At 36.8% G+C, this 25,315-nt stretch overlaps 1 protein-coding gene across 8 annotated transcripts in view; it reads left to right on the top strand.

Moving 5' to 3' along the window:
• The window catches only part of CEP112 (centrosomal protein 112), a gene marked incomplete at its 3' end in the record, with an annotated part of 475,585 nt that overhangs the window by 289,989 nt on the left and 160,281 nt on the right, over positions 1–25,315 (top strand). For all 8 annotated transcript variants that reach the window (XM_079131573.1, XM_079131569.1, XM_079131572.1 and 5 more), the window contains one exon: positions 8,286–8,516. In XM_079131573.1, the coding sequence (XP_078987699.1) occupies positions 8,286–8,516 (231 nt within the window). The remainder of the gene's footprint in view (positions 1–8,285; positions 8,517–25,315) is intronic.

The raw sequence follows: 25,315 nt of genomic DNA, 5'->3' as shown, positions 1-25,315 counted from the left end.
ATCACCACATACCCTTCTCACTCTGATTTAAAATGGTACCAGTGTAAAAAAAGCACCTATGTCTCCTTCCAGAGATCAGTTCTGACTACTTTAAATTCATCTCAGTTTTGTCTTGAACCATGAGTTACTTGTATATTTTTGATTTCATATTATATGGGGAATTATTTTTGCTTTCACTGTTATTTAGTCATTGGTTCCTACTTCAATCACAATGCTGTCATAAAATGCCTCTGTGGTACCACCCGTTTCTTGCAGTGTGTTAATTCTTGACATTTTATACATATCTAGATATATATGCATGATAGAATTTCCTACTATATTGTGAATTTGTCCTTTTTTTTTTTTCGTTAAATTTGTTGTATATTGTGGATACAAGTCCCTTGTCACCTGTGTGTTTTGCAGATATTTTCTCCCAATCTGTGGGTTATCTTTTCATTCTCTGAACACGGCTTTCACAGAGCAGAAGTTTTAAAAGTCTTAATATTGTCCGTTTAGTGTTTTATTTCATAAAATATGCTGGCGTTGTATTCCAAGATTCATTACATTGCCTCCTGGTTTTTTTTTTTTTTTTCCCCCTAAATTTTACTTTTTAAGTCATTTTATTAACTGTTGTGGTTTGGGGGCGGGAACCCAGAGCGTTGTGCCTTGGGGCAGATGCTCTGCCACGGGCCTCTGCCCTCAGCCCCTCTTCTGTAAGTCAGTTTTGTGTTTTGCATTCAGGGCTGTGATCCACTTGTGGATAATCAGCTCTGTGAGAGATGCAAGGGTTGTGTCTGGGTTTCTTCATTTGTTCCCACTGCATGTGGATATTTAATTGTTCTGTCACCATTTGGTGAGAAACTACCTTTTTCCATTGAGCTGCCTTTGTTTCTTTGTCAGAGGTCTGTTGACTGTATCCACGCGAACCTGTTTCTGGGCTTGCTCTTCCGTTTCATCAGTCTTTGTGTCTGTTCTCTTGCCAATACCATGACGCCCTGTCTTGATGGTGTAGCTTTATAGTAAGTCTGCAAGTTAGGTAGTTGGATCTCTAGTTTCCTTTCTTAAGTATTGTACTGGCAATTCCATGTTATTTTGCCTTTTCATGTGAGCTTTATTATGAGGTGTTAATAGTGATTTCTTTTTCTTCAGCTTGCTTAAGATTTATCTAGAAATTTAAAATGAGACACCATAAAAAATCTAGGATGAGAGGTCAGAAGGGATTTTCAACTATCTGTATTTTATAAAATATTTTTCAATAAGAATATGTTAATGTATCACTTGTAGAATAAAATCAAAGTTTAGGAAAAAGATGTTGGTTAGTGAGGTTTGAGAGAGCTGATCCATGCTCCTTCTTTCCTTTCTTTCTTTCTTAAAATGAATTTTATCGTGTACGATTATAAGGCATAACAAATGACACTGTCGGATACATATAGAAAGTAAAGTGGTCACTGCGCTGAAGCAGATTAACATACCCATAGCCCTTCTTTTTTTCTGTGGCAGAGCAGCTTGAATTTAGCATGAATCCCATGTACAACACAATTTTATTACCTCATGTTGTACATTAGATCTCTAGACCTATTCACCTTACGTATCTGCAGATTTGTTCTCTGACTTGTATCTCCCAATTTCCTCTCCCCTACCCCCTGGTAACCACTGTTTTGTTCTCTATCTCTGTATATTTTATTTCTTTATTTTTTTAGATCCTACATATAAGTGAGACCATGCAATATGTTTCTTTCTGTGTCCGTCTTGTTGGACTTTGGATAATGTCTCTTCTAGAAATATACTCCAAGAAAATGAAGTTACTACCTTGTAAAGAGATCTGTATTCCCCTGTTTGTCGCAGCCTTGTACACAATAGCCAAGAGATGAAAATGACCTGAATCCATTAATAGATGAATAAACAAACTGAGATGCACATATGAAGTAGCATATTATTCAGCCCTAAAAAGAATGAGTTTTTGCCATTTGCTTCAACATAGATGAACCCCAAGGACATTATGCTGGTGAAATAATCCAGACACAGAAAGAAAAATATCAGATGACCTGTCTTTTATGTACTGCTGTTTTACAGGGTAGAATCTAGATGTGGATTTCTTTCTTCCTTCTTTTTTCCCTTTCTCCCTTCTTTCCTAGCCTGCTTGGCATATATTATCTTTATTTCTCTGGATTCTTGCTTTTCTTAATTTCTGGAAGATTCACAACCATTATCTTTCAAATCTTCCCTATCTCCACTCTTTCCTCCCTTTAAGAAACTCTAGACATACATTAGGTCATTTGTTTTACCTTCCATATCTTTAAACATTTTGTTTATTAGTTTTTATCATCTGATGTTGCTGCTTTGCATTCTGGGTAATTATTGTCTCTCTTGTTTCAGCATTCACTTCTGGGTTCGAACTGCCTTAACTCATTCATACTCTCTTTTATACAAACATTTCACTTTCGGGAATTATATTGGGTTCTTTCTCAAATCTGGTAATTTTTGCTTCATCTCTTCTGGCTTACTCATTTTGTGATTCCATTCTTTGTCTTCCTTACTGTTTTACAGATGTTTGTTTTATGCTCTTCTGATAATCCCCATGTCTGAAGTGCTTGACAGGGAGAATCTATTTGCTGACTCACTCATGGTGGTTTTTATCTGGACTTTGTAATTTTTTATTATGTGCTTATTTTTGGTTTATCTTACTTTATGAGAAATTTGGAACATCACGCTAAAGAAACTTACTTTCTTCAGAGGATATTATGTTTGCTTCAGTTGAAAGTGGGTGATGCTTCAGGAACTGCTTCAAGGCCCTGTTACAGGTTCCATTCAGGAGGGTCATGTTTAGCTCTCATATTCCTTCTTCGTGAAGCTTCAGTGTTGACTCGGACATTTTCCTCAAAGATGCCTTCCCTTTTGACTGTACCTATTCATTATTCTGCTTTTAGAACATGTAATTTTACCTGTGTTTTCTCCCCCTTTGCATATTTCTTGCATATTTCTCTTACTTCCTGTGAATCAAAAAAAAAAAAAAAAAAACAGCAAAATTAGATCTCATGCAAGATCTAGTGGTTTGATATCATAAGGACCTCTCAAAAATATCTAATCTGCAAAACTGGCCAAAGTAAGTGCCCTAAATCACAAGTGTTCCTCCTCTCTTTTGCTTCCCACCTGCCTTTAGTTGTTTAGTCCTTACCTTTTTACTTCTAAAACGTGTTTCTCACCATTCTACTCTTTCCTCAGCTGTTGGTCTTGTTCTCTCTAGAGTGCATCTAATTCATTTCAAACACTCAAGATCCTTCAATTCCTGCACCAGATCTTTTTTTTTTTTTCCAATTTTCCTTATTCTCTGGCTTCTCTAATGCTGCTCATTTCTTCTGCCTGAAATGCCCTATATCTATCTCTGTTCCCAAATGGTACAATTTATCTACTAAGGTCCATCTCAGATGGTTTCAGTTTTATCAGATTTTCAAAATTCTTCCTAACTGAAAGTAACTGTTCCACATTCAGACTCTTATGGTACTTTGTCTTCTCTTACAACAAGTATGTGCAAGTATATGTGTAGCTTGTGTATCATAGTCAAAATTCTTTAGGGAATTTGTTGTTGTTGTTGTTGTTGTTGAAGTCATCCACGGTGATGGCTTCCACATCATAAGGACTAATAAATATGTGTCAAAAATCATAAATTATACATAAATTTAAATTAAAAATGACCTATGGAAACTATTTCAGCTTTTATGATTGGTCATAAACTTTTTATGAATGTACAAAATTAACCTCATATTCAGGAAGGTATTAATATTTCTTTATTCTAAGAATGCCTGTGGAATAATTTTTCAACTTTACCGATAACCCAAATAAATGTTTCTTAACCATGAACATATCTTCAACTTAGAAATATTTTGCTTTCATGAGGTATATTTTAAAATTTTCCTTGGAGATAGTTTGAAAGTAATCCTGGGAATCTATAATCTTTTATAGCAAGTTTGAACCTTATACTTCTTGTCATATTCAGAATGGCTTTGAGAGTGAGTCATTCTATAGAGTAATTTGGGAAAGGTTAAATGTAATTCTTATCTTTAGGCCAAATGATTTGGGTAAGGTACTATAAAAGCAAAATATCATGATAATTCATTCAGAAATATATATATATGTATATAATTATGAGTAATCATAAATAAGATAAATATACAAGATTAGAAGTGAGAGGCAAGAGCCTAAAGTGAAGCTTTCTTCCACTACCTTCTTTCAGCAGTTTCCTGTGGTTTTCTTCTCGTGCTGTAGCCTCTTCCCTTCCACATGCACGTATTCTCCAGTTCAGGACTGCCTTCTTTCTGTCCAGGAACTTCGCAGAGTTTGTTCTGTTATTTTTATTACTCTTGTTGTTACCACCATTAATATCTAGACCCATGCTTCCTGTCGTTTCCCCGAGGTTGCTTCTGAGGAAGTCAGCCAGCAACCCGTCCTTATTTGTCATCTGATACTGTTAGTGCTTTGCCCCATAAAACTTGACTTCTGTCACTGCAACTCAGAAGGTTTCTTGTCTGTTCAGAATTTAATTAAATTGACTATCTCTTCTCTCTTATTATTCCCAGTTACTGAGTTTGAAGGGATCATTATCAAACAAGAAACAAAAGGCAAGAGACTCTATTTTCAAGGACAAATGGTCAATAACTGTGTATCAATATAGAGAGACCAGTGCATCCATGAAATAGAGAAACAAGCTTTAAAACATTTCAAACATTTCCTGAATTGGCCAAGTTCTTCTACAGATTTCTCAAAGGGTATTTCAAGTCAACATTTTTAGTCAAATGAAAATGAGATACCCTATCACCACCACACTCTGGAGCTCAGATTTGTTATTATCAAGCACTTTTTTCTCCCCCAACACAAATGTGTTTGTCCAGCCATCTGCAATATAACTCTAAAAATCTAGCACAGAGGAGGAGCAGGGTCAATAGTTGAGCTAATAATCACAATCCAAAATAAAGGAAAACTTTGTATATCATACGGGGTTGTTGCAAAGATTAAATAAAATAATCTGCATAAAATGCTTGATGCAATATAAACACTCAAAATTCTAGCAGTTAATGTGTATTGTATAGAACTGATAAGGTTGTTACTATGAACAACCAGATGCACATATTTTATTGAAAATAATTATTATAGGTATTTCGATTACTAAAGCAATTTCTTATCATTTTGCGTTGTATTCCTATTCCCAGCATAGTAAGGTTACCTTTGTATTGCTTCCACATTTGGATATTCTGTTTTCTGGTCAGAGAAATATTGATTTATACAGTGCTGGTTGAAAGTGTGTCATACATGAAGCAGTTATCCTTGCATTTCAGAAAAGGTTGCATTCATAGCTAATGTATTGGTGCGATTAATGGTTCCCTTAAGACTAAATTAACTGTCCATCTGGTAGCATGGCAGACTAGATTCCCTCCTCAATTTTTCCTTTGAAAATGCTAAATAAAATTGTTTTTGAAGATACTAAATGAATTGTTTTGGAAAGTGTATTCATGAGCTGTTACATTAGTTAGGATACTCAGAGACAAAATACTGAATGAAAACAGAAGCAGAGCGCTGAAAGAAAGGAGGACCTTTTCTAAACCAAGTGAACATGAACTTAAGTTTTGAGTGTTTTATTTTCTTTCATTTCCTGCCTGAATTCACAACATCAGAGTATTCCAAAAAGTTTTCAGCTGTGAACTTAAATTTATCTAGAAATAAATGCTTGTATCTCTAGGTGTCTGTTGGAAGGACATGATTGATAAAGAAGCCACTTTCAATTCCACTAGATAAAGCTCCAATAAATATGAGCTCACATTCAAAAAAGAACACAAAACAACATGAGAAAACAAGGTGCCACGAACCAGAGCCTTCAGAAATTCTGAGTAGCAGAGAAATCATAAAGAAACTGATGAGGGCTGGGGTTGTGGCTCAGTGGCAGAGCCCTTGCCTAGCATGTGTGAGGCACTGGGTTCCATCTTCAGCACCACATATAAATAAATGAATAAAATAAAGGTCTATCAACATCTAAAAAAATTTTTAAGAAAAAAAAAGAAACTGATGAACACTGAAGACAAGGAGGAGATCTTAAAAGCAGCCAGACTGACATACCTTCAAAGGAATAGCAGCTGGCTTTTCAACAACACTTATAAAGAGGTGAAAACTGAATGTGAAAGAACTTGAATGTTGCAGTGGGGCTAAAAGAAAGTAGTATTTGTTGAGAAGTCAGAGTTCAGGGAGAAAAGATAAAGCAAGACATTAGTCAATAAATGTTCTATTTAAACTTAAGCTACCAACTGGATAAAATAATGACAGTAGCAATATTGAATGAGAAAAACAAATGAAATTTAAAATAACTGTTGAAGGCGAATCTGGAAGTGGATAATACAACTTAGAATTTAAGTTTATTTTATTGTTCAGAAAATAGCAAAATGGCTTTAAAATTTGATAAGTAAGCATGATTATTAAGGCTGAAATATAGTAGATGACTTCTAACAAGAAAGGAGAAGAAAAGTGATGGAAGAAAGAAAATTAAGAATAAAATCAAAGTAAATAGGTAGAAAGAAATGGCATGCACAAAAGAACAAATGACACAAAATAAGAGGGAAAAAAGGAAAACATGCAAGTACCCATTTAAAAGACAACTATTGATTTGATTTTTAAAAGAAAATTCAAAATCTACATGCCGTTATATCTCTCTAAAAATTAAGGATGCAGAAAGTTTAAAGGAAAAGATTGGATAAAAGATTATACCAAGCAAATACTTGCCCCCCCCCAAAAAGAGTAGTATTCAAATTTGTTTATCACAGACAGAAGTGACTTAAAGGCATGATCCATACTGGAGAAGAAGAAATTGAGAATCATTTGATAACAAAAATCTAATCAATGAGTAGATATAGCATTTCTATGGACTTCATGACCTGAAAATTATATAAAGGAAAACTTAGCAGATATAAAAAGAAATTGACAAATCTACCAGCATAGTGGGAGATTTTAGTGCACATTTTAAAGTAGTATCTCATGTGGTTAAAAAAAAGTAAGTTACAGAAGTCTGCCCCAATGGACACGTATGGCATATGGTACTCCACAACCTCAGAAAACATAGAACACACATTTCCTAGCAGTCACACATGGAGCTTTTAAAAAACTGTGTGACTTGCCATCAAATAATCTCAAGAGTTTACAAAAAAATTAATGGAAGATATACTACATTCCTTGGCCCTAAACCAAGTATGATCAGTGTCTGTATTAAAAGAGGGAAACAAATCTCCAGAGAAAACAGATCATGTAAAGGTAGAGGCAGAAACTGAAATGATGTGTACAAACCAAGGAACCCAAGACTGCCAGCAAATACCAGAAGCTAGGAGAAAAGTTTGGGGCAGGTTCTCCTTCAGAATCTCCCCCAGGAGTAACTCTGCCAACACCTTAATGTTTAGATTTCCACCTGTAGAACTGCACCTCTGTTAAGGTACCCAGCTTGTGGTTCTTTGTTATGGCAGCCCTATGAAATGACTATATTCCATATACTTGGGTGTTTAAAAAGACTCATCAGTCAAATGATAAAAAGGATATTAAAAATGTTTTGAACTGATAATGAAAATGCTGCATATCTAAACCTAAGAGATGGTCCTAAAGCAATATAGAGAGAGACATTTAGAGCCTTAAAAGCAGAAAAGAAAGGATAAAAATAAATGATTATGCTAGGCAGTGGCACATGTTTGTAATCCTAGTGACTTAGGAGTCTAAAGTAAGAGGATCACAGGTTCCTGACCAGCTAAGTCAACTTAGGAGACCCTGTCTCAAAAAATAAAAAGGATTGGAGATGGAGCTCACTGGTGACGTGCACTTAGGTTCAATCCCCAGTACCTAAATAAATATCCTAAATAAAAATTTAAAAGAAGGAATACAAAATAAACTTGAACAAAATAGGGGGAAGGCTGTAAAAACAAAGCCATATAATGAAATAAAAAACAAAAATCCAATAAACAGTGTTAGATAAATTTCAGGAACATGATACTGAGTATTTGAAAAAGCAAATCAGAAAAGTACAGGTAACGTTCATTTGCATACAAATTAGGAACAAAACTACACATTATGCTGTTTCAGAATACAAATCTATGGTAGAATGTTCCAGGAGTTGTTAACCTCTGAGCCAGAGCCGAACGGCATGGGACGAGCACGTAAGAGAAGGAAGGAAGGGAAGGGAAGTAGGCAGGAAGGAAGAAAAGAAGTTTTTAATACTCTTTTATATTTTCATATTTTGTGACTTTCCTATTCACATCCCCGTCCTCTTTTCTGTTTTTAATTTCAAGGTTATTTCCGACATGGAGGCCCAAGTTCACAAGCTGAGAGAAGAGCTGATCACTGTGAACTCACAGCGGAAACAGCAGCTGGTGGAACTTGGTCTTCTTCGTGAGGAGGAAAAGCAAAGGGCTGCAAGGGACCATGAGACTGTTGTCAGTAAGCTGAAAGCTGAATCAGAAAAGATGAAGATGGAGCTGAAGAAGACCCACGCTGCGGAGACAGAGATGACGCTGGAGAAGGTGAGATACCCCGCAGAATTTTTAATAGACAGGCAAAGCCCATCTTTAAATCCACCCTCATCACTCTGATGTTTAATCTCTAAAAGGTAATAGACATGGACTTACTCTTCAAATTTATAAACGCTTTAAGAAGCAATTTCATTATCTTGTCTAAACACTGCTAAAATAATCTAGGGAATTTCCTAACTTTATCCATGAATTTTGTGGGAGGGATTATATGGAATATTTCATTCCATAGTAAGTAAATATGTGTTGTGATACAGCAGTATTATAATGTTGTCAAGTATTATGCTGATTCCAGATTCTTGGGCTGTAACACTGAATTTTCCTAGTTTAGACTGTTTCATGTTTTCCAAGATGTCTGATAATCATTTCTAGACTTTATAGTTTTTTATGACACTGTAACATAACTGATAACATGTGTTTTCCAGGTTGATATTTTAGTAAAAATAAGAAAAGTTTCTTTAGAATTATATGATAGTGAAATAAGGTCAATATAATGTTTACACATTTTGGATTGACTCATATTCAACCTTCAATCTCAAATGTCCTCTTTTTTTTTTTTTTTTTGATGTTCTGGAAACATAAATATTTTAACTAGGTACTCAAATGTAAATTGACAGTAATCATACAGCTATAAATTGCCCCTCGGGCAATTTGCATCTCTATCTTAGGAATGAGAAGCTTGAAAAAGGTAATTTAAGGATCAGCTAATTCTTTTCAGTTTCTCGACTTCTCCTTTGTCTTCAAATAGTAATAAGAGTGTACTTCTCAATCTAAGCATTGCTCCCAGATTGCGATCCTGAGGTGTTTGTTTTAGCGTCTTAATTCATCTGAAAGTCAGACTTCAGCAGTCTGCCCTTTGGCAGCACAGATCAGAACCCAGAAATAAAGAGGAAGGGGCGCTAAGGAGGCAAGAGTGAGCTCGGCTCTGTGTGGAGGAACAGCAGAGGTAAGGACTGACTGGGAATGAGGACCTCAGAGGAGAAGGCGGTGAGGGCAGGAAAGACCTCAGGACGCAGGCCCAGGTCAGACTGGCCGCGTGGGAAGTGAAAGGCTGCGTTCTGACTGCGGAAGTGGAGGAGGCTTGGCGGGTTTTGAGCAGAGGGTTGACGTGATCCAGCTCACGCTTCAAAAGGATTTCTCCGACTGCGTTCTGAGAATAGACCGAATGAGAGAGACCAGTGTAAAGATGGTTGTAATAATGTAGATAGAAGACGACAGAGTCTTGGGCCTGGGCAGTACGGGATTTGCTGTTGGCTCAGGGGTGGGGCATGTGGGCGCAGTCACGGGTGCGACTGAAGCTATTCACCCTAGCCAGCTGGAGTCCCCTTTGCTGAAAAAAGATGACAAGAGCAAGAGGTCAGGTCCTTCAGGGAACACTCAGGTTAAGATGCCTTTTAACCACCTAAGTGGGGATGTTAGTGATAATTCTATCAAAGCAGTAAAAATAATAATGCTTTGATGTTCACATAGTCAAAGTTTGAGGAATTAGGGAAATTTCTTCCTAGTACATAGGCTGTGATCTCTGGTGATGGCAGATACGAGGCTGAAGGAGAGTGGCAGTGGTATTACCCCTTACTCTTCTATTAGCTCTTACATGCAACCTGTCTTGGCTTCAGGTATCTCTGCAATAGTTGAAGGTGTTTCTGAGTAAATGTTCTTACCTTGATTTAAGAAAACTGGACATACCAAAGCCATATGTATAAAACATCCAGTTTAAGCCTTAATTTTCTTGCATTATATAATCACATTTCAAATGTTTCTTTTAAATAAGAGATAAACTTTTTCATGAGGTTTGTATGTGTTACAAACTAATTTACAGGTTGCAGTTAGTTTTTTTTTTTTTTTTTTAAGTACTAGAAATCATTGGTAATTCACACAAAGGCATTATTCTAGGCATCGTGGAATACAAAGAAAACAAAAAAGAGGAGTGGGCACTAGCCTCAAAAGGTTGTAAAAGGTAGTGACCACAGACAGAGGCCCATACACACATATGCAGATAACTATAGTGCAAGTAGAATATGAAACTGGGGAAAATTATTTTCTATTGTGGAAATCAGGGGAAATTAATTGGAATAGATGTCATTTGAACTAGACATAAGTGGTGTGTAGAATTTTGACAAATAGACATAGAGGAAGGCATTCCAGGTCAAAGGAAAAACAAAGCAAAAGCAAACAAAATTACATGGCACACAGGCTAACCAGCAGAGTGGGGTGGTGAGGGTAGAAGATAGTTTAAGGATCACTGGAAGTTTCCAAAGTGGTGATAAGTTGTTTTGTTTTTTTTAATTTTGTTTTGTTTTGTTTTGTTTTTGGTACTGGGGGTTGAACCCAGGGGTGCTTAACCACTGAGCCACATCCCAGCCTTTTTTGTATTTTATTTAGAGACAGGGTCTTGCTGAGTTGCTTCAGGCCTCACTAAGTTACTAACACTGGCTTTAAACTTGTGATCCTCCTGCCTCAACCTTCCGAGCCACTGGGATTACAGATGTGCACCACTGTGCCCAGCTGGTGATAAGTACTTTAACTGCCTAGGGATAACATGAGAAGATACTGAATGTTAGAAAAAGTGTCAAGATTCAGGTGATAATTAGGAAATGATTCTGCCCATGTCGGCCAGATATCACAGAAGTTAGAAGGGTTGATTGGGACTGAACTCTCCAAGTGAAAGACCCCAAGGGCAGCCATAGGTATGTGAGATTTGGGGGTGTCTGGCAATGGAATGGAGAATCACCTTTGAGATGGCGTTGATTAGACTCAAGTATAACTTCAGCTCTTAATTAGTTGGAAACAGGAGAAGTTTCTGATTTGGGTAGAAAGGATGAATTCAGTTAGGGACAGGTTGAGTTTGAAGTACCCCCTTACACGGAGCTGGGATGTTCACTTGCTGTTGAGAGAACAGTTCTGTATATCCTAAGAAAAGGCAGGACTGGGAAAAAAGTAGCTGTAGGGTTCACTCGTAGAGAGGGTGTGAGCTGAGGTCTTGGGAGTGTTAAGACTGCTAAAGAGAGAAAGAAAGGAGCAGAAGAACATAGGGGGAAGGAAGGAGGGTGGGAAAGAAGAAGAAAATGAGACATTTGAGAAGGAAGAATTTAAGGGAAGCACTGCATTTGAGAACTTAGGGAAGAAACAGTCAAGAAGAGTGATCAAGGTAAAAGAAACATGAGAATTATGTATTTTCTTGGAAATAGAGGAAACGAATATTTGAAAAGGAGGATTGTCAAGAATGTGACAGAAAATCAGGAAGGATGAGGGTTGAGAGAAGGTCTCTGGATTTGAAACTGAGAAGTCACTGATGATCTTGGACAGGGCGCTGAAAATGATAGCACGGACAGAACCTGGTTGCAAAAGATGAGTGAGGAAGTGCAGATGAGTGAACACTTTTGTTTATGAAAATCTGATTTTAAAGTTAGGCAGCCTGGCTGGGATGTAGCTCAGAGACAGAGCACTGCCCTAGCACGCAAGAGGCCCTGGCTTTGATCCCCAGCACCACAAACAACAGTAGCCCCCAAACAGGAAGCTGTCGTTCCAAAGAGCAGGAGGAGTTAAAGAAAATGTATTTTTAGTCTGGTTTTGTCCCAAGCAACTTAACGTACGGGAGAAGGGACTAATGGAGAGGAAGCGCTTCCTGGTGTGGAGAATAGTCAGTGGTGTGCCAGAGGAGGACTTAAGCGAGATCACAGCCTCGGTCCCTGGCCTTAGGGGTCCCTCATTCCTGGAACAGCCCGCTGCCTCCTGCCTCCGGGTCCTGAAGCCTGACTCTTGAGCCCCCAGCCTTCTGTGCTTTTCTCACAGCTGGCCTCCTCCTCCTGGTGCTGTACTCAGCGTCTCTCTGACCTCTCTGTCTCAAGGCTGTCTCTCATACCACACTTTATTCCACCACTCCATCATCTTCATCTCCCTCCTCACTTTCTGAAATCGTCTTTTGATTTGTGTTGGCTTGTTTATTCTCTATTCCCTCCCACCCACTAGAACATCACTCCATGCTTGTCCACCTTATTCATTCCTGTATCACTAATGCCTGGAAAACCTAGCACGTGGTATGTGTTCATCACTCAAGTGAATGAGTGACAGGAGCCTGGTCTTTAGCCTAGGGAGAGGGAAGAGTAACAATATGGAGAAGTTCAGCGACAAGATTTAAGATGACCTTAGAGCTAAAATTCTTAGTAAAGACTACACCAGTCTGCTTAGATGTGGAGTTTCAAGAAAATGAAGCAGCCAGGCTGAGCAAGCCAGGAGGATGCCCCTGAAAGGAGGAGGAGGGGAAGGAATCTGCTGAGATGGAATTAGAGTCCATCCTGCAGTGGAGGAGGGAGCAGGAGCAGTACAAGCATGGAAGAATGGAATGTTCCTGAACTGAACTGAGAATACAAGTAAAGCAAGAACACAGAAGTGACTTAGTAATTTAGTTGACATGGAGACAGCGCTAGGGAGGTTAGCCCGAATGCTGGGACTTGGTGGCATAGGGACAGTTTGGGGCAAAGGGCATATAGCAGCAAGTAGGCTGGAGTTGAGTGCAAAGAGTTTGATTTTTGTTGAGCTGGTAGAATTTGCCAACCACCAAAGCCATATGATAAAATCCAAGTGCTACCTGAAGATAGATAGATGGATGGATGAATGAAAAAACAAAAGCATAAAAATAATCCAAGCATTGAGCTCTTAATATGATGAGTTATTTGTATTTCCAGTTGAGAGAATTTTTACTTAAGGAGTTTAGCATTTCCAAATGGACTGAGTTAAAAAGTTGCCTTGTGAAATATCAGTTTCTAAAGCTCCACAATCAGGGTACTTTACACAAAATCAGCATTCATTAACGTTAGATGAATGAATAAAAGGGTGATCCGCTGAGAAATTCAGCAGAGCCCCTATGAGTGGGAATATGGATAATGGGGATTGTTATTAACTTATCCAGATTCAATTTCAACACATAAATACTTTGGGTAGTGCAAGATGCATGTTTGTGTTCAAATGTTTGTAAGCTTGGTGTGGTGGTGCATACCTGTAGTTCCAGCTGCCAGGAGGCTGAGGTGGAAAGATCACTCAAGCCCAGAAATTCTAGCCTGTCTGGACAACATGGTGAGACCTGTCTCAAAAAAAAGCAATCAAATATTCATTTGTGTTATTTTAGTGTTGTAATTTCCTCCGTATTAATAAATTAAACACAAAGCATAATTTTTTTCAGATATAGTTTTAACTTTTCTACACAAATTAATAAACATTTAAGTTCCTGCTATAAAAGTTTGAATTTACTCTAATACTCTGGTAATTTAGTTTCTAACTGTTGTGTCATTCTACAAACTACTTGATTCTTCCCATAGAATCTTATAAAAAGTTTAATGTTTTGTCATGTTTAAATAAATCTAAGTGAAAATATTTGGTAGCAGTTCAAAATTCAGTCAACATTGAAGGTTTTAGAAATTAATTTTTTGTCATTGAGTATAAAATTGAGGTTCAAAGAGAAGAGGGCAATAACACCAGAATAATAAATAATCTAAATGTAACATTCCCCGCGGGCCTGGTTTATTTCAGTAGCACTTACAATGTTAAGGTTATAAAAGAATTCCTAAGTCCAGCTCCTACCTGGGTATCTGTCAGCAGCGATTTAGACCTAGATGAGCTCTTCAGTGGCCTTGAGTTAAAAGGAACGTGCGATAGCTCCACAAGGTCAAAATGCTTGAAGTAAAGAATCCAAGGGAGTAAATGATTGGCATTTGCAAAGGGAATGCGTCTTTTCTTCCCTTTTAAAATCTTCTCAAACAGAATTGAAATAAAGTCCATAAAATATGAACCTTTGAAAAATTAAAGAACATTACTAAGTGATGATAGTATTTTCAGAAGATTGATTAAAACCTTGGCATTTAAATTTTATCATTATTTCAGAAAACTTTTCAGCTATTTTTAAAATAAACTTTCTTTGAATAGAGGGAAAGTAGAGATGCATGTTAAACTCCCTGTTATTTAACACCATTCAGATATAATCATTAATAATAATTTAACATGTATATAAAATAGCTGTATCCATACACTTAGCTGGCTGAGACCATGCTAAGTAAACAATTCTTTCTCTTGCTTTTTAAAAACTTATGCTAAGAATATTCAAATTTCATTTGAAATTCATTGAGAATATAGCCATCATTGTATTATGGTATTCCATTTTATGGGTGTAGCATAATTTATTGTGTTTCTCTTTTATTTTGGGACATTTTGATTTTTTTTAAGTTATTTTATGTGAGTTTAGTATCTTTACACAAAAAGTTTTTTCAACATTTCCAGTTTTTTCCCCCTTAGATTAAAATCCCAGTACAATTACCAGGTCAAATTGCATTTCAGAAAATTTGGAGTAATTTATATTTATCCTGATAGAGTGTTTGACCTAACCCATGCTTATTATTATTAATATTTTTCCTTAACTTTTGCTGTTTTATGAAATTGGTTATCATTTCAAGTGCCAGAAATTGAACATTTATATTAGATTTCTTATTTGTATTTCATTGCCTATTATTAGCTATTCATATTTTTTGCCAGTTTATCTGCCCTAATGTTTTTTCATAAATTTACAGGAACTCCTTTTACATTTGGAACAATAAACCCTTACTGTCATTGTGGCAAATATTTTTAGTAGTTGCCTTTTAATTTTGTGAGACACAAAATTTGCTTTTATTGAGTCTAATATGTTCATCTTTTCTGTGTGAATTCTCTGATATTTTAAGCTTAACAGTTTGATATTTGAATATATATTAATGCATCACACATTTATTTCAGTGTACTCTGCTAAGTAAAATGCGCTTATGAATTTGACATAGCATTCAACAGCGTGGGTTCCTGGTCTGTAATTTTAAGTGGTGGCTGAAGGATTATGCTGGAATTCCGCCAGCCTGAAGTCATTAAAAGACTCTGAGCAACAGTTCAGCATCTTTTTCAAATTTAAGAAAGGCTCCATATGGCATGATTATTCAGAAAAGCTAAGGTCATAGAAGCTACTTAAACCTTTGAAATTTATAATTAAAGGATTAATATTAACTTATAGAGACATTGTCATTTTGGCTTAAAAAGGATTTCTAATCTCAATTCTGTCCTTCCAACTTTGATCTTTTCCTTGACTTTTTCTCTGCTAAAAAAAGTAAAGTTTTATATCCTTAAATTTTAAAATTAAATATTAAGATTTTTAAAAATCAATTGACAAATGACACCCAGCATAATTTTTATTGTATCCCATGAATGATGGTGAATTTGAAGTTGGTATTTTCCTGAGAGTGTAAACTTCAACCTGATATAGTGGACTACAGTGACACCTCTAAACATAATAATATATTAACTTACAAAAGAAAAAATACAAAAATGCCAACTTGGAAAACTTGGGATGTGTACCTATTTTAGGTGTACTGAATTGGTGTTCATTTATATTAAGGTTAAGAACTTGAATGTGTCTTTGGATGGATTACCTTCTTTGAATGGTGGAAGGGGTTATATCTTGCTTTGTAGAGAAGCAAAGACTTTGTACCATTTTGACAAAATTCCAAATCAAACCAATTCAGGTATTTTAGTAAAGTCAGTTTATATATCTCCTATGTAACAGGAGGTAGTGTATTTTTCTTTGGCTGTACTTCAATTCCAGCTCCTTCCTAATTTGTCTGAGTTCTGATGTGAGGCACCTGTTTCACAAGGCATCAGCTAAATCAAAACTGGAATCACATCTAGGCTGTTCATTTATTTTAAAAAAGAGCAGGTATCTATCATCACTTATGCTTGAGTATGTGCAATGTCAAGGGTCTGTCCTTCCTTGAGTGGAGTTGCAAGACACACTGTACTGTGTAGTCGCAGCTGTGGCACATGAGAGTGGACTGTTCCCTGCTGAAGGGCTTTTGGTTTCCTAGAGTCTAATCTTCGTCTCCTTGCCTCTTTGCTGTGCATCAGAGAGCACTTCTGTTTTCTAGCAATCTGGGAGATCTAATCAATATCATAACTTCAAAGTTCTCCAAGAGTAGAAAAAATGTTTTACTTGGAGAAAATTAAAAGACGGTGTATTTTATGTTAAGATTATTTGAAAACAAAATCTAGAATTAAAAATGAATCATTTCTTATTTTTAAAGTGAGCATTTAAAATTTATGATAGTAGCCCTTCCCTGTTATTCTCCATCTAACCTTCCTATGTTCCAATAGAGCCATTAAAAATGGGAGTTCTGCCATTGACCGGAAGTTGTTGTTTTTCTCTTTTTTAATTACATGAAAAAAATTCTACCTAGAAGAATTGAAAATCTCTTAGGTCAGTTCAGCAAAAGATCTTGATTAGACTTTAGAAGTTATTGAAAATAAAGCAGTTTCTTTGCTATCTTCAGAGGTTGACATCTAAACCCAGAGAGCTGGGAGCAAGTTTAAAAAGCCAGTGTTTGTAGTGTGTGCGTGTGTGTGCGTGCACGCACACACATACCCTATTTATTTGGTTTTGTTTGTTTTTTGGTGTGTGCAGTATTTAAGATTAGTGTTAATAACTGTATATGCCTTTTAATTTTCTCATCCTCATGGTTAAACCTGTAGAAGTCTTATTGGATAATGTATCTTTTTCCATGTCACTGAAGAAAATAAAAAGAAATTATATATACTTCATTACTATTTTATTATATTGAAATTACTACAAATAAAAATGAAATCATAATTTTTGGCACTGTTTTGATAGCTCACCACTTGCGCATCCTGATTTGTCCAGGAGAGTCCCAGTTTATACCTCGTCTTAGTATCTTATATGACTTGTCATTTCCCCTGCCATTTTCAAATAAATGTCTTTATTCTCATAGGTAACCAAGGAAATGCTAATTAGGACTAGATACCATTTTTGATGTTGAAAAATTAAATTATTTTAAATCATACTAAGTATCATTTTTAGTTAATAATAACAAATACCAAGAATGAGTGAATAAAAACTCTTAAAGTGCTGATAATGGAATGAAAGCCTTTGTAATCTCTATTATGGACCTTAAGAATATCTCTCTTTTGACCTATAATCTGTTCCTTGGTTAGCATAACATAGATATCAAAACCTAAAAATGTCATCCATCTAAAAGTAATTGGTCTCCCTCATGAATATTGTAAAAAAATTATCAGGCAAAAGAATCAAGTAGCACAGTTAAAATATTATACACCATGATCACATAGCACTTATTTCAGGAATGCAAAGATGGTTTGATATTAGGAACACTTATAGTAGGATACATTTTATCAATAAATCAAAAGAGAAAAATTATATATGATCCTTAGGATGAGCCTAAGCTTTTATAAAAAGGGTATTGGAAGGATAGGGAAGTTTATTTCTCACAGAATAGTCCAGAGGCATTAGGGTAACCCAGTGGGGTGAGCAAATGATGTTGTTCCACAGGGTCACTTAGGAGTCCAAGCTGGCTAGTGAGATGCCTCTTTCATCCTCAATCTGGTGGGACCAAATCTGTATTCAAGGCTGATATTCCAGTTGAAACCATTTCTCAATCAGTGGCAAGGAGTGATGAGGGACAGGGTAGGGGGATGAGGAGAAGCACAATTCATTTCCTTTTAAGGAAGTGCTATGGAAATTGCATACCTCATTCTCATATTCCACTAGAGATGATTTTGTTCCAGGCCACGCCTAGGGAAGCAGGGACCTGGTAGCATGCAGAGTGATAAAAGGGGGAAGGTTATTATTTTTTTAAGAGAAGAGGAGATGCTGGGCATAGTCAGTAGGTGATGGCACCCTCTTAGTGCTTTCCACATTTGGTGCCTGTTTTGTGTATGGAGTCCTGGGTGGTTGGGAATAGCAGTGATCAAAGCAGGCAGATATTCCAGTCCCCTGTGAGCTCATCTCAGCAAGATGGACAGACTGTAAGCTCTGTTTTTATATATAAACACACACACATATACATATACAGAATCTTGAAAAGTGTCTGTGCTATAAATGATAGAGAACAATAAGGCAGATTCTGGAATACCAGGGTTGGTTCTGTTTAAATACTGCAATCAGAATTGACATCATCAAGAAGATAACATTTGGGCAAAATGAAGGAGTTGAGCGAGCCATGACCACTGTTGGAGAAGGAGATTGCTGATGAAGAAATAGCCACTTCAGTGGCTCTAAGGCAGGAGTGTGGCTGGCATGGCTGAGGAACAGCAGGGAAACCATTATGGCAAGAGTGGTGTGGACAGTGGGAGAGGACAGATGTGACAGGAGAGGGATTCCAAGGCTCATGCCTTTAAGATCATTCCAAGGGCTTGGGCCTTAACTCTGAGTAGTGGGACAGCATGAGAGTACTACCCCACAGAGGGGTCCTCTCAGCCACAGGAAAACCAAAGCGGGAAGCCAGTTAGTCCAGGGGAGAGAGGATAATGATTTAGCCCATAGCAGTAACAGGGGAGGTTTTCAGATTCTGGATACGTTTTAGAGTTAACACAGCTTGCCAAAAATGGCTTTGATGGAGAATGTGAGACTGAGAAAGTAAGCTGTGGAGGAGTTCACACTCAGGGAAAACAGGGAAAGAAATATGCTAGTTATTTCTTTGGGGGATGAAATCACACGCGATTTTTGCATTGTATTTTTCTGTATTTCCTAAATGTTCTGTATTATAACACTTTGTAAGATGAACAGTGATGTTCTGAAGTCACTGTCTGGTCATTTTGTTGCCAAACAAAATGCTTCAAAAAGCAGGCTTCTCCTGCTTCTTCCCCTGGGAAACCAGAGTCACCAATAGGGTGTGCTGGCCTTTAGCCCTGGCATTGCTCTAGTGACATCAGGAAACAAGCAGTGTGACTGTGATGTCACTGGCCCTGCCTCACCCCTTCCTGAGAGACTGTTTCTCAAACACTAACCCTGTGGGCCCATGTCACCTTTCTGTCAGGGCAGGGAGGCATTCAAGACAAATCGCCACTCTGCCTGTCCTATAGCCTTGTATGGGCTCTCTCTCATCTTTGCTTCTGGGATCTTAATGGGGGCCACAGGAGATGTGGACCTCTCGGATTTTCAACTTCCCATCTCCCGAGGAAAGTCAAGCCCTGGGACACAGAGGGATGGAAGAAGAGAGTGAAAATGCTCCCCCAGTAGAGCAGGCTGTCAGGTTGAGGCCCCTGAGGGACACAGGACTAACAGTCCACAAAGAGAAGAAGGTAAGACTGAGAGACCTACTGTGTCCCTGATATAGGGATCTTGTTTGTTAAAACAAACTGTATTGCCGAGTGGTGATGTAAAAATAGCCCCTCCCCTTTAAGGAGATTAGGTTGAACAGAGACAGAGATAATAGAAGAGGCTGAACTGAAGTCCAGGCCACTGTCTAACTCTGTTGGACTGTATGCCCTGCAAAACAGCAGGAAGGTATCTAGGAGTCTGGGAGAAAAAGACAGAACTGGGCAGAACTTTCTGGAAGATGTAGCCTGTGAGCTAATAACATTCTCCACCCACCCCATCCCACCCCTGCTTAAAAACTTACCAAGTACCATTGTCCAAAACAGTGTCACAGCTTCTAGGCTGTCTGGGCAAAGATTTGCATAATCCTATTTTTCCTCTCTAATCTTTCCTTATTTTCCCTTTAATTAATTTTAAATTGTGGTAAAATATGAAATTCACCATTTTAGCAGTTTTTTCTACACAGTTCAGTGGCATTAAGTACATTTAAATTGTTGTACAACCATCACCGTTGCCATCTGCAGGACTTTTTTCGTCTTGCAAAACTGACACTATAGCCATTAAACAGTGACCCCATTGCTGCTCCCCCTGGCCCCTGGTTGCCACTCACATTCCATCTCTGTGTGTCTGACTCTTCCAGAGTCCCTGATATGACATCGTAGAGTAACTCCTCTCTTGCGTCTGGCTTATTTCAGTTAGCATAATGTCTCTAGGTTCATTCATGCTGTAGCCTGTGTCAGAATTTCCTTTTGTTAGGTTGAGTAAGATTTCAGTGTGTATTTACCACCTTTTATTCATCCATGCATCTGTTGGTGGACACATGGGTTGCTTCTGCCTTTTAGTCATTGTGAATAATGATGCTCTGAACATGGACTCACAGTTCATTTGGATATGTGCCTAGAAGTGAAATTGGTGGATATGATCTTTCTATTTTTTTTTTTTTTTTTTTTTAAGAACGGCCATTGCTCCACTTTGCATTCCCACCAGCAGTGTTTGCACAAAGCTTCCAGGCTCTCCATGGCCACCACTGTAGTTGTCTGTTTACAACAGCCATCCCATTAGGCGTGGAGTGCATCTTTTACTTTTCTTGACTGCCTCCCACGATCTGTGCTGTGCCCATTCCAGACAACTTCCTTTCTCAAATAGGCTGTGACAGCCTTCCTCCACAGCCTCACACAGGCTGTCCCCCTGCCTGGAAGACCTGTAACTCATCACCCACCCTCCATGATGGTCCCTGTGCCTGCCTTCACAACACTGGCTCTACTGGCTCTTTTCTGTTTTCTTCCAACTCTCCATTCATTCCTCTTTTTAAAAAATATACACAGTTCACATAGAGTTTACGTACAGCTCTGCGAGTTTTGACAGACCATCATCACCGTCAAGAGATAGAACAGTTCCAATCCATCATCTCAAATATTCCTCCAGATCCTTGGTCATCGGCCCACTTCCTTCCTTTAACCCCAACTCCTGGTAACCAGTCAGTTATTTTCTGTGACTGTGGATTTGCTTTTTCTGGGACGTCATATAAGTGAATTATTCAGTATGTGACCTTTTGAGTCTGGCTATTTCCCTCAGCATAATGCATTTGAGGTTGACTGATGTATAGCTATAGTTCCTTCCTTTTTATTGCTTAGTAATATCCCATTATACCAATGTATCAAAGTTTGTTTTTCTGTTTTCCAGTTGAAGAACATTTGGGTTGTTAAACATTCACATAAAGATTTTTTTTTGGACATTAATTTTAATAAACAGGAAAGTATAAGATTACTGAATTGTAAGTTAAGTACAATTTTTAATTTTATTAGAAACTGGTGAACTTGTTTCCAAAGTGATTATATCATTCTGCATTTCCACCAGTGATGTAGGAGAGCTCCGCTGTACCACATCCTCACCTGTGCTTGGTATTGAGTTTGTAATGTTACTTTAGGTATTTCTCATCACATGTGTATTTCCCTAATGGCCAGTAATGTCCAGCATTATTAATAATATTCATCTGTTCATTTGTTATCTGAATATCTTTCTTAGTGAACACCTATTTAAATTTTTTTCAGATTTTTAAAAAAATATTTTTAAAGTTGTTAACAGACCTTTATTTTATTTATTTATATGTAGTGCTGAGAATTGAACCCAGTGCCTCACACATGCTAGTCAAGTGCTTTACCACTGAGCAACAACCCCAGCCTTTTTTCCAGATTTTTTAATTTAGTTTTTTTATTTTCTGCTACTGAATTTTAAGAGTTATTTATAAATTCTGGATACAAGTTCTTTATAAGCTATGTGATTTGTATATCCCCAGGAATGGCTTGGGTTTTCATTACTTTAAGTGAGGTCCAGTTTATCAGTTTGTTCTTTCCTGTATAGATCATGCTCTTGTTATCACGTCTAAGAAATCTTACCTAACCTGAGATCACAAAGATTTTCTCCTCTTTTCTTCCACAAATTTCATCATTTTGGGCTTTGTAGTTAGGCCTCTGGTCCACTTTGAGTGTACTTTTGTAATTAGTACAAGGCGTAAATGAAGATTCAGTTGTTTGAGCACCATTTGTTGAAAAGACTGTCCTTTCTTCGTTGGTTTGCCTCTGCAGCTTTTTTGGGAATCAGCTGCCCATATACAGTGCTCTGCTTCTGTGTGGGTCCCTTGTCCTGCGCCTCCTGCCTGTACTCAGACCACACTGTCTTGATTCCTGTAGCATTTGTAGGCAATTGTAGAGAAAGACTGTGAGTTGTCCAACACTTTTTGTGTGTGTGTTTATTTTTTTCAAAATTGTTTGACCTGTGATAGTTTTAATGCCTTTCTTAGAAGTGATGAAAGCTATACAGAATCCTGCTGGATTTATTTTTTAAAATTTGTATTGAATGTATGTCTCAGTTTGGAGAAAATTGAAATCTTAAATGAATTTTTCTGATCCATGAACATAGAAGGTCTTGCCATTTATTTAGGTTTTCTTTAATATCTTTCATCTGCATTTATACTTTTCAGCATATTTATGTTTCATATATTTTGTTAGATTCTATGTAATTTTATGTTTATAATTTCAGTTCCTAACTGTTAATTTATAATGTGTAGAAATACAGTAGACTTTGGATACTGACCTTCAGAAACTCACATGTTACTTCTAGTTCCTTTTTTTGGTAGATTCTTTTTCTTCACAGCTAATCAGATAAATACCAATAATTTAACAGTTTTCTCTGTAAAAGATTAATTGTATTTTAATAGTGCCACATATATCAATGTATTTTTTCTCACAGTAATATATTTTATTACTATACTTAAGAATTTTGGAAAATAACCTCTCAGAACAAACCCAATATATGAAGATTCCATGAATCCAAGAAAGTGCATATATGGTATTTAACTTCCCATTTTATTTTGTTGTGTCTTATGACATACATATGATTTTTTAAAATTATTACATTGTAAACAAACATAGGAAAGGAAAACTGATAAGTATTTCTAAAGACCTCTATTTAAGATATGTCATTCTTAGACTTCACTCTCCAGAGTAATTGATCGTTTCAAAAATAAAAATGACAGAAAAATAATTTTTAAATATTGTAATATTCCTTGGCTAGAAAGCCTTGCCTTGACTACTTAAATATTTCAAAATTTCTGCAAATCATAGTTTTGAAATCAGACCCAAAATATTTTATTCTCCAGCATCAGACCAAATGTGTTTCTTCTCCACACGTGTTTAAAAATCGGTAAAAAAAATAAATAAATAAATAATAGAGCATTTTGAGTGATATCTGGCATTTTCACGAATTAATTAACTTTTAAAAGTTTTTTTTAAAAAAACTCTATTCATGTAATAATTGAAAATGTTTTAAAGTATTAGAATCCACAAGTTGTGTACAAAACCCCTTTAACTTCCATGTCTAAAATTGTATTTACTTTAAAAATATTTGATTTCTTTTGGTTGGCCATATCACTAGAGTGTATCGTGAGCTGCGCATCCTTGCTGCGTACTAGAGGTGCACAGGTGGCAGATGCCCACCGCGTCCCTTCTGCACATTCGCACTCCTCCATTTAGAGCACACTGGCACTCGTGGTGGCAGAGCCTGTGTCACTGCACTTAGGGCTATAACACTAGTAACCCAGCCAGGTGGAGGGGACTGTACAACTTTTTTGTATTTTTCAGAATGTATTACAAATTATTATTGAAAAAAAGGAAAAGCTACATTTTTAAGTGTGTGCAGATGTGAATTTTGGCTAACATAACTGTTTTTAATATTCATCTATGGTATTTTCTTGGCAAAGAAAATAGACATTTGTTCCCACTGCATGACTTTAACAGATCAGTGGACATCCTAGGAATACTCCAAGGAAGCCACCCCAGGTCATGGAAAATATCTCATAAAATATCAGTATCTTTGAATTTTACTTGTGGCAGTTGCTAACGTTATATGTTTCATGTTATTATTGAACAAGGAATTTAACAGATTTTTCAATGAGCTTTTAAAGATTTATGATTTAGATCTATACTATAAATTATCGTGATTCTAATATGGAGTATGGGGTTTTTTCAATCCCAACTAATTCATTAAATTGAAGGAAATATACATTTTAGTGACTTTCTGAAAATAAGAAATGATCAGAATTCCCATACTCACATGATATCTAATGGCTCGACCCTATGGTTGAGGTCTGATAGCATAGAGAGGGCTGTGAATGGGTGGTGTGAACTTCCAGATCTCTATTTTCCTGAGCGATTTATGAGTGAATGAGTCAGCATATACTTAACAAGCATTTACTGTACACTTAGCTCAGTGCTGGGGAAGATCACAAAAAGATGTGGAACTTTGTCATTGCTTTCCGGGAATTCTTCTTATTGTAATGATAATCAGAAATTGTAATCATAAAAGAACAAGAAATCTATATAGTTATGCATAATAAAATTGTACATTAGAGTACAGTGCTGGGAAATCTGAGAAAGTCTGTAGTGATCAGAGGATGTTTTAGGCAAGAGGTGGGTCTTGAAGTACAGTGTTTGAATTGGCACTAGATATGAGGAGCTTGCCGAGGCAATCAAAGGGTATAAAGTAGAAAGCCATAAGAAGCTTAGGACAAATTTGGAGAACATGAGACAGTAATCGTTTATGAAAACCCCACTTATTCTAAAAAAGATTGGAGGTGACCTTTCTAACATTTTATTTTTAAACTTTTTACTTAGATTTACTGAAAAGTTTCACAGATAGTACAGAGAATTCCCATGCACTCTCCTAATGTCAACTTCTTAATCACCCAAACCGGGAAATTGTCATTGTGCCTGTAAAGTTATTCATTTTCTGTTTGTAAGATGTAAAATATCTTGGGAGAGATACTTGAAGAATATACAGATATCTTTCGACTCTCTCCTTACCATCCTTTGGTGAATCTTGCCTGAAATAATTATCATCTTTTTCTTTTTTCACAGTTTCCGTGAAGTTTGGGTACTTTGTAGCTTTAAGTTATACTGAGGGTATTTCTTTCACGGGAGGATTGCGGGAGAGTTTGTTTCATTTTTGTTTTCATTTTGGTTGTTTCATATTGTTAGGGGAGAAAATACTGAAAGTAAAATGTGACTTTAAATGCAAGGTATTTATAAAGTGTGGAAACCGATCTAAGGGAAAATTTTAAAACGTAAGGTGAAACTAAAGTAGAGTCTACGAAACCATCACC

The sequence above is a fragment of the Sciurus vulgaris genome (assembly GCF_902686455.1).
Source record: "Sciurus vulgaris genome assembly, chromosome: 3".
NCBI classification, from domain to species: Eukaryota; Metazoa; Chordata; class Mammalia; order Rodentia; family Sciuridae; genus Sciurus; species Sciurus vulgaris.
This window is presented reverse-complemented; position numbering and strand designations above follow the sequence as displayed.